The following is a 9,214-nucleotide window of genomic DNA, read 5'->3' as shown; positions in this document are numbered from 1 at the left end:
GAAGAGCGGGAGAGGTAATTAACGTAGGAAGTTGCGACAAAGCGCTGTGGAGTGGTGGGCAGTGCAACGTGGACGACTGTCATAGCAGTTGCGTAAAAGTCCACGGAGACGCGGCTCATGGTTTCTGCTACACCGTCACTAATCCAAACGACACTTGCGTATGCCGCATTCGTAACTGTTGATAAAAGAAAACAGTCCGACTCTTTCACTTCTAATATTTGCTCCACACATGAAATCTTTATGTCGAGGTCATTGTATCAACAAGTCCTCTATTGTTATGGTGTGAATAAAATGGCCTACTCAACCATACAAAAGAGACGCCCAAGTCCTTTATTTATATAAACTTAAGTACACGTGTGTCATGACTGGTCCATGATGAATCAAATACATCAGAGATATCAACAGCCGAATGACGTTGGAGTACATGATCGTGGTGAATCTATCTCCATCTCCAGATTTACAAAACAATATAAATCTCAAAACAAGGTCTAAAACCTCATTTAGGGTTCCTAAGGACGATGATGACGGAATCCCCACGGAGGAACATCTTGCTTATGAATCTATCACGGTTAACGGGCATCGCCTTCTTCTTGCCTTTGCCCGTCTTTGGTACCTATCCGATAGAATATCACAGAAGTTCTTGATTCATCAATTTATATAAACAGAGGGGTGGAGGGGAAAAAAACGAGGCGAAAGCAAAAAGGGAACAGACCTCAGTCCACATTTCCCTAACGTTCTCAAGAACCATGTTGCAGTGCCGATCAAAAGCTCTAACCCTACCCAGAAGTTTCCTGTTGTTCCGACAGTTGATAAGGACCTAATATTTAACAACTGGTTTAATATTCACAATCTATGGCTATGGGGATATGATAAACAAGAATGAAAAACACTAACCTGGGTATTGTTTTTTTACGCTCATCATCAAGACCGAGAGTGGCCCGGTGTTGAATTCCTCCTCTTCATTCTTCCCACCCTGCATCTCATATGCATTATATGGATGTCAAACACTGGATGGAAGTGGAAAATAAACGTTACATGATACATCTTCCTCCATGGGTCGGCTATAACACGAAAGCAACCAAAGATCAGCACCTTTAAAGAGAAATAATTGCAAATAAGCGAATTTGGATTGGAATAGCAAAAGAACGATGAGAGGATTCTCACCTCATTCTTAGTGGCAGCTTCTAGTAATTTCAGATGTACAGAGCTGTACAAACGTGAAAAGCAATAACTCCTGTTAGAACATTTCATGTAAAGAATTGAAAACAGGTCGGCGTATACAAAAGCATCCAAAATGGAAGCAGAAGATCTTATTTCGACTCTTCAGCTCAGGTCTTCAAAATTTCTGGGCATTAAGAAGATCAGGGACATGAATCAGCATACAATATATGAGGAGGTAAAATAACACAAAGATCTTCTGCATTCCATACAAGATTACTTGTGATAGTGAACGCATATGTATTGAAGAGGAAACACATACATACTTAAACATCACTATAAGGCACAGATAAAAAGAACATATCTATAAACAACAGGCTCGAAACTCGAGGCTAGAATAGTCGGCTAATTCGCGAAAACTTGGCCGAAATACTGTATTCTGGTCAAGTCCACAGAAATGATCACAAGGTTTAGAGAAATTGATGAAAATAAAATCAGCGAGCACGAGAATTACCTTGGAGATAGCAGATTTCACGGAGACTCCCTGAAAAACCCTAATGCGAGCGGGAGGGAAGGAGACGATACAAAAGAAGACGACTCAGAGGGGTTTTTTAATCAAATGACACGTCGTACACCACAAAAAAAAACATAACACATTAATTTTTTTTTAAAAGATAAAATTACCCTTAATGAATACACGATATTTATCCGTTCGAAAACAACTTCGTTATTACGACTTCGTAATTAATTCTAAAAAAGTGGTAAAAAAGTTACAATTGATTCTAAAAAAGTGGTAAAAAAATCATCTGTCTTATTTTAGTTGTATATCAGTTATATGTTAATCGTAATAAAGTCACAAAAATTAAAAAAAAAAAGTATTTCGGATTTTTTCAATCGGAAAATGGGTTAAAATTGAAAAAAAAAAATTTGTTTCTTTTCGGTGATGTACGCTGAAATAGCTGCGACCAAGTGGATCATTTGAGTCAAAACCCTACTAACTCGGTCTGTGGGCTCTCAGCAACGGTAACCGAAACATAACAGAGCCCACTAGAAATGGGCCCTGAAACCATTATTAATTTTTATTTTTAAAACTTTATATCATTTCCAATTTCAACTTTTTTACCACCTGGTGTAAACAGAATACGCAATAAACGCGATTTTGACGTCTAATGTTAATGTTTTGTTTAAAGTTTCATTTGTTGTGCGGACGCAATAAATGCAAACACTTGTAATTTCGGACACATTCACGTTACAAATCGTTCGTGCGTTTTCCTTCGCGTTTCGGGAAACGCTGTGAGGTCGCGAGAATGGAGGGCACAGGCGTAATTTCAACGGATTGCCTGTTACAGACGGGTGTTTAGGTTTGCTAGGGGGAAGAGTCGTTTAGCTGAGAGTACATGGAATCAACGAAACGTTCCGTTTCTCGGAGCTGCTTCTCCATGGCTTCCTTCAGCTCCCGTAGAATCGTACAATACGCTCCCTGTACGTATACACACATATGTCCATTAGTTTTTTTTGGTACGAACACGTGTCCATTTTTTTATACGTGCAGGATTTTCTTTTTTGTTTATTTGAGCATTTATATATGGCATTTACGTGCTTTTTTTATTAAAAAAAACCCTATCACCGTTTATGAAACTGCTTAGTTATTTGTGGTGAGTAATGTCGGCAAAGAAAAATAGTAATGGATTAACAAAAAAAAAAGGAAGAAGAAGAAGAAGAACCATGAAACGGTCGAGTTCCGGTGAGGTTTCGGGGGAGGAATCTGGCCGGAGAGTGAGGTTGTCAAGAAGGGTTATTGCGTATTCTGTTTCCATCTCCGGTGATTCTTCGCCCGAACAAACCTGGTCGGAGACAGTACGGAAAAAGGAACCCTTATTGAACAATTATTTATCTTTTCTGACGTATCAATTATATCATCGCTATCATGCAGTCCATATATACGCATTTCGGTCGTTAAATGTGTGTGTGTATACCTTTAAACAGTTGAAGTGAGCTTCGAGGAGAAGCCCATACAGAGGATGGCTTGAGATTCTCTGCTGAAGAAGCTCCATTTCTTCTTCCTCTTCTTGTGTGTTTTGAAGCTCCTTTGTCACAAACTTCAACGGGTTTTTCCCATCTTTCTTGTCCTCCATGGTTTTCATGACTCACAGAAGCGCCACAACTAGCCTAAATAGATACACGTGTCTGTTTTTATATACGAATATACGATCTCTATATGTGATTTGATGAGGCCTATAGGTTTCCGGTCTCTTTGTCGGGTCTATGACTGTTACTGTGTCAGTCTACTACCATATTCATCCTGCAAGTACTGATCAGTTACAGACATTATTTTCACGTCTCTTACTACCACCGAAATACTTACAGTATATATATATATATAGCGGAAAAGACAACTCGGGCGTACGTATGATGATCAATAATTCTGTTGAATAAAACGTATCACATGTACATATATATATGTCAGAGAGAATCTAGTTTCGTCAAGGATTTCATTTTTGGCTATGCGCATATGTGATGCTTTTAGCCCATATATATGGTAACAGATTCCATCGGAAAATCAATTTACCGTCATTGTATCCCTTTGCCTTTTCGTTAGAATGGTCCAGTACTCACATTATATATGAATAAGACTGTATATTTTTCTCTGTTGATGTATAGAGAGCATTTGGACGGGTAGAGGCGTGGGATGAGGAGTAGAGACCATGGCAGGTGGTGGGGCGTTGCTTGCGGAAGCAGTCTGAGTCAGACTGTCGATAAACAGAACTATCATTAAGATGTTCAAACAAAAAGCCTTTCTTCTCCACATTTGGGAAAGGAACCTCTCGTCTTCGTTTCATCATTTTCCTTCTGTCCTCTGAAGTGCACAACACACGACAGACCCTCTCGGTATATAATAAATATATTATGGTGGGAAGAAAAAAGGAATCACAAGTTGCGCGCATAGTAGAAAGAAGATCTGAAATAGGAAGAGAGATCTGTTTATAAGTGGGGCAGTTCAATGTTTGATAGAGTCGTGGATTCCCCAGAAATAGAACGCCTCTCTCTCTCTCTCTCGTTGTATTATTTCGATAACGACGTCTCACACTTCTCTCTCTGCCTCTCCACTCTCCCTCCCCATTTCTCTACAGTTCCAAGCTCCCCACAGGGAGCATGAACCTATAAATCTGTCAAAATTGTCCAAGAAATTGTCTAACAAACCATTTTGTATGATTTTGACAAAAAGAAAAAAAAAAGGAGGGTTAAAACCATGCATATGCAAATCTCAAAGCAGACAAAAGAAGAGACGGTTAGGCTTCTCTTTTAAGATGATGCTCCAATTTCCGACAGCCTCTCAAAATCTTAAGAAAGGAGTTTACAGTCAAACATCGGTCAATGACTTTTCCTTGTCACCCAGCTGCACATACTACTAGTACTAGCTAAGATAAACCACGACTTCATCTCCTATCTAAAATATACGAAAAGCGAAAACACCTGCACATAGAAGAGGATTTTAATATCAAATCGGTAAGAAAACTGTAATAAATTGATAAACCCGATAATTGATTGAACAACCAAGATGGTTTACAATATGAAAAATTGTTTAATGAGAGTCTCTCTCTCAACCTAAACTCTAACCGTTTTCTCAAAATACTCACGTTACCCTACAAAAAATCCCAAAATAACTATTTTAGTGCTCCTTTACAAATCCGCTGGACTGGCAAAACAAAACATAAATTCACTTCATCCCATCATTCTTCAGCTCCTATATGTCTTCTTGTACAAACCTTCATCTGTTCTTTTTCTTCGTGAATGCCCTGAAGGGTCTATCATCATCCCACTAGTCTCTTGTTTATGGTAGAAACTTTGCGGTGAAACATGACCAGATTTTTCTTGGCAGCCTGCAATGAGTTCTTTGATTGAAGGTACTCTGAAGTGACACGATCATAGTGGCACTGAGGACAATGGAAGTTGTCCTTCTCGTTGAGCCAGACAGGTCCATTCAGGCACTCCTGGTGTACCTTAACTGAACAATCAGGGCTACTACACACCAACAAGGTTCCATCTTTCCCACATTTCACACATAATAATATGTCTTGTCTTGCTCGGGAGCTCGAAGGAGGATTTTCGGAAATGTTACTTCTGTCCCCATTGGGGCAGATTGAAGAACTGTTCAGGCATTCTCGCTGGACTGTCGATAAAACATCCCTGCTGCCACTTATCAACCAAGTTCCAGCTTTCCCACATCTCACACTTACATCGCCTTCCCTACTTCCAGAGTTTGACTCAGTATTCACATTGTTTGTCGGTTCCAGAGTTGCTTCTTCCACTGCTTCATTATTCTCACACTCACCATCGATGACAACTACGTTGACCTGCTTATTTCTTTGCATTGGTTCGTCGTCATCATCATCATCATCGATGATAATTGCTTTGGCCTGCTCATTTATTGGCACTGCTTCCTCGCCCCTGTGCATAGGTTTGCCACGTATCTGTCCTGGTTGTTCACCTCTAAGAACAGGTTCACTTGCTTCCGCAAAGGAATGTGCATTTCTCTGATTCTCTTTCTCTACGTCTTTCATATGCACTGCTTCCTGATCTATGTGCATGGCTTCTTCACCTACCTGCTTCGGTTGCTCGTCCACATGCATTGGTTGCTCATCTCCAAGATCATGTTCACTTGCTTGAACACACGGAGCTGCAATAGTCTGATTCTCTTCCAAAACCGCATCTCTCAGCTGAATGACAACAAAAGCCAAAGAAGCAAGTGAACAGAAATGCTCGGTTTCCAGGAATCTTAACTACTTTCGTCACTTGATCTGGGATATTTCAAAAAAAAAAAAAATCTTTTACCCTTTCAAGTGCACATCTAGGTATGCAGCTGTTCTTGTGAGCAATAAAAGGAAGAACATTAAACTTTGTCAACTCCGACATGCCTGGTCTTAGTTCTGCCAAGGGAATCTAACAACGACACAGAAGAGACTACATTAGAAACTTGGAATTTGAAGCCAGATATGGATTGTTACAGTATGCTACCTCTTTAAGAATGGCTTTAAGAACATCAATGGAGCTCGAGGATAAATCAAACTCAACCCTTGGCTCTGAAGCTGAGGCGACAGGCGTGCCATCACTGTGCTGCTTGCCCAAAGTGAACATAAACTCCAAAATTCTTAGAGCCACAACTTCATTCGTCCTCTTTCCCAAGTCAACAGGACAGTCAAGGCTCACGTTCATCATAGCTGAAGCAAAGAGACACATTAACACATGCTATCTTAACAGACAAAACCATAAGAGGACTAGGAACCATTGTTTTTGCTCCAAAGAGAGCTTCTGATCAAATTACCGCGTATACGGTGTAAATCTTTCTTGAATTTGGCTACATATTCGATGCACCAAGCCCATGGAGCAACTGAGGGCCGAGAAGCATGTTCACCCATCAGATCCTGGAGGCTCGAATCAGAGAACTTAGAGCCACTTGGGTCATCCATCAAAAAGCTGCATTCAAAAAGTTTCAAGAAATGTCATTTTTCTCTATTAATTGCACAAACCCAGACTTCTGCAGCAGTGTTCAAACTTTGACAGAGACTTAACGCTGTATTAGGTCATAATAAACTCAGTAACACATAATCAAAACCCCCAAGAGTATTGCCATGAATCGGGATCGATATCGGCGATTACGTAACATAGAAAGAGAGGGAACGATCACCGAATTTTCAGAAATCGAGCCATGAATAGGCGAATTCAACGAAACCCTAACAGCGACTCCGTAAGAGAGATATCATTTTTACAATAGAGAGAAGAAAACCCCCGAAACCCAGAACAATGACTCAACTCAATCTCCTGTGTCGAATTCAAACTTTCTTTCAGAAACCCTTTGCCGCGCGTGTGGATTCCTCCGACCCTGGCAGTCGATCTCTCCTCCAAGCACGAAGACGATTACAATGGACGAAGATCAATTGGGCCGACGAGGAATCATTTGGAAGTTCAATTTTCAGCTGAGACTAATATATATATATGGATATATCTGTTTCACCATAAATGGGCCGATCTCTGCTATTATGAGCCCATTTTATGAGAATTGATCTACACCGTCGATCATCACATCTACGCCGTCGAAATTGAAAGGTGCGTATATACGTAGATGCATATAGAGAGTCAAGTCCTACCCACGACGGAATTTCATTTACACGGTTTGTTAATATCCAAACCAGGAATACAAAGACTCTCGATCGCATCCGAATCCTACCACACACACACAATACAATCCAGCAGAAGATGAAACATTTTTCAGAGATGCAGAGAGCGGTTGAGGTGGCGAGCTACCATATCTTCCCGCCTCCGAATGGTCTGCTTCTTGATCAGAACCAGCTTGTCGTAAACGCACCAAGCGAAGCTCAGGAAATGGTCGCGTTTCAGACCATCGTTGCACCATCCCCAGTAGTCCGGGTGATAGGTGACGTGGTACCATGCCGATGCTTTCGCCATCTCCTCGTCCACCACCTCGTACCCGTCCCCCGACGTGTTGAACCAGGACCTGGCCTCCTTCCTCAGCGCCCTCACCGCCATTCTTATCGAATCAGCATCCCTTTTCCTGGTGAATGACTTCGACATTCTCATGATACTCCCGCTCAGTATCTCCGCCTCCGTCTGGATCCCGTAGTAGTCCATCAGATTCCCTAGCTTATTATCGTAGCTGCTTTTGTAGTAGATAGCGTCTTTGATGTAGTACTCAAACCCATTGACCTCCATGTCCGAGTCATAAGACCGTCGAGCCACCTCAAGAGTGAAGGACCTGATGGCGATGGTGGGAGGGGCACGCTCCTTTACTTCTCTGAAGAGCTTACCGATCACGTTCATGGACTCGTACGTGGGTTTGTCCGGTTTTTCCATGAAATCTGGATACTCTTTCACGTGAAGATGCGGTGGAATCTCGGCTGCGACCCCCGTTTTGGGGAAGTCGACGGCAATGGAGAATTTATGGGCGAGCTCTATGCACTGGCTGCTGAATGCTTTGGCTGGCTCCTTATCCGCAAAGGCAGTGTGAGCATTTGCGATGATTCCTAAGCTGTCGTTCACTATGTAGTTTGTGAAATACTCCTCAACTTCCTGCACCCATTAGTTTTTTGCATTCGATTACTGATATACTCAGAAAAACGTAAACAAAGGAGCCCGCCTTTACCTCTATAGTGACATCGTGATCCAAGATCTGGGCAGGCTCTGGAGTGTAATCCATGGGCTCGGATGTCCTCGGTGGTATCAATTCACTGTCCCAACAGACAAAGTAGATATCTCCGTCCAGATCGCTCCCTGAGCACTCATTCGGGTGAGGCCTGAAACAGAAAAACGCCATACTCAACGATCAAATCAAGTTAAGGATGCTGCAAAAGAGTTCATTACCTCGGACCCTTCTGTGGAAAAACAACGCAGTCCACCATGTGATACAACTCCGGAACTCTGACAGCTTTCAGAACACGAACATCCCCCGGATGCAGACATGGATTTTTTGCCACAACAACCTCTCCATGTACGGGGAACAGCTTCCAGGGATTCAAAGGATCCGAAAACTGTACAAAAACCTGACCGTACTCTAGTATTCCGGTCTCATCTAGGCAGCCCATCATAGATCTTCCATGTGGAACGAAAATCCGTGTCTTGGTACGGAGTTCCAGCAGCTTCAATGCCCGGAAATTCTGCAGCATCATCGAGAGGAACGGCTCGGTATCCGGTCTGTAACCGCAAGAGAGCATTTCTTTGAGGACATTCGTGTTCTCGCCCTGAGCCATCAAGTCAAGAGCCTCACGAGCCCTCAATCCATCTGTTAATATCTCATCGAGCTGATCCACGGATTCTCGCTGTTTCTTCTCAAAGACGCAGTCTTTAACTCCGAGCGTAGACAGAAGCGTAATCAGTTGTCTGTTCAGGTAACATGGCTGGTACTTACTCCACGCGAGGACGTCAAGCTTCGTGTTTTCAGATTCAAATTTGCTCATAGTCGTCCTCAAAGACATCTTCTTTGATGATTTTGGGTCCACTGCCACAACCCCTTTGTACCCACCATAACGAATCTGGAATGCCG

The 9,214-nt window shown here is 42.1% G+C and overlaps 3 protein-coding genes and 1 pseudogene across 3 annotated transcripts in view; all 4 read right to left on the bottom strand.

Annotated features, from left to right (window-relative positions):
* Nucleotides 1-307: 307 nt before the first annotated feature.
* Nucleotides 308-1,798, bottom strand: LOC104805092 (annotated as a pseudogene).
* Nucleotides 1,799-2,371: 573 nt separating this feature from the next.
* On the bottom strand, nucleotides 2,372-3,319 carry LOC104805091 (protein KNATM). The gene is made up of 3 exons (XM_010529511.1): nucleotides 3,135-3,319; nucleotides 2,883-3,002; nucleotides 2,372-2,638 (listed from the first exon to the last, which is right to left on the bottom strand). Exons 1-3 carry the CDS (start codon nucleotides 3,300-3,302, stop codon nucleotides 2,525-2,527), a joined length of 402 nt encoding a protein of 133 aa, XP_010527813.1. The 5' UTR covers nucleotides 3,303-3,319; the 3' UTR covers nucleotides 2,372-2,524.
* Nucleotides 3,320-4,675: 1,356 nt separating this feature from the next.
* Nucleotides 4,676-7,134, bottom strand: LOC104805090. The gene is made up of 5 exons (XM_010529509.1): nucleotides 6,971-7,134; nucleotides 6,482-6,633; nucleotides 6,175-6,377; nucleotides 5,992-6,099; nucleotides 4,676-5,876 (listed from the first exon to the last, which is right to left on the bottom strand). The coding sequence occupies exons 2-5, from the start codon at nucleotides 6,624-6,626 to the stop codon at nucleotides 4,971-4,973; spliced, it is 1,362 nt and encodes a 453-aa protein (XP_010527811.1). The 5' UTR covers nucleotides 6,627-6,633; nucleotides 6,971-7,134; the 3' UTR covers nucleotides 4,676-4,970.
* Nucleotides 7,135-7,286: 152 nt separating this feature from the next.
* Nucleotides 7,287-9,214, bottom strand: part of LOC104805089 (RNA-dependent RNA polymerase 1) — a 5,359-nt gene continuing 3,431 nt past the window's right edge. Inside the window, exons 4-6 of the mRNA XM_010529508.1 lie at nucleotides 8,536-9,214; nucleotides 8,318-8,468; nucleotides 7,287-8,244 (exon numbers count right to left, since the gene is read on the bottom strand). Coding sequence (XP_010527810.1) covers nucleotides 7,426-8,244; nucleotides 8,318-8,468; nucleotides 8,536-9,214 — 1,649 coding nt within the window. The 3' untranslated portion in view covers nucleotides 7,287-7,425. The remainder of the gene's footprint in view (nucleotides 8,245-8,317; nucleotides 8,469-8,535) is intronic.

This window comes from Tarenaya hassleriana, unplaced genomic scaffold (assembly GCF_000463585.1).
Source record: "Tarenaya hassleriana unplaced genomic scaffold, ASM46358v1 Cleome11, whole genome shotgun sequence".
In the NCBI taxonomy this organism is placed as follows: domain Eukaryota; kingdom Viridiplantae; phylum Streptophyta; class Magnoliopsida; order Brassicales; family Cleomaceae; genus Tarenaya; species Tarenaya hassleriana.
The sequence above is the reverse complement of the archived record's forward strand: the minus strand, read 5'-3'. Positions and strand labels throughout refer to the sequence as shown.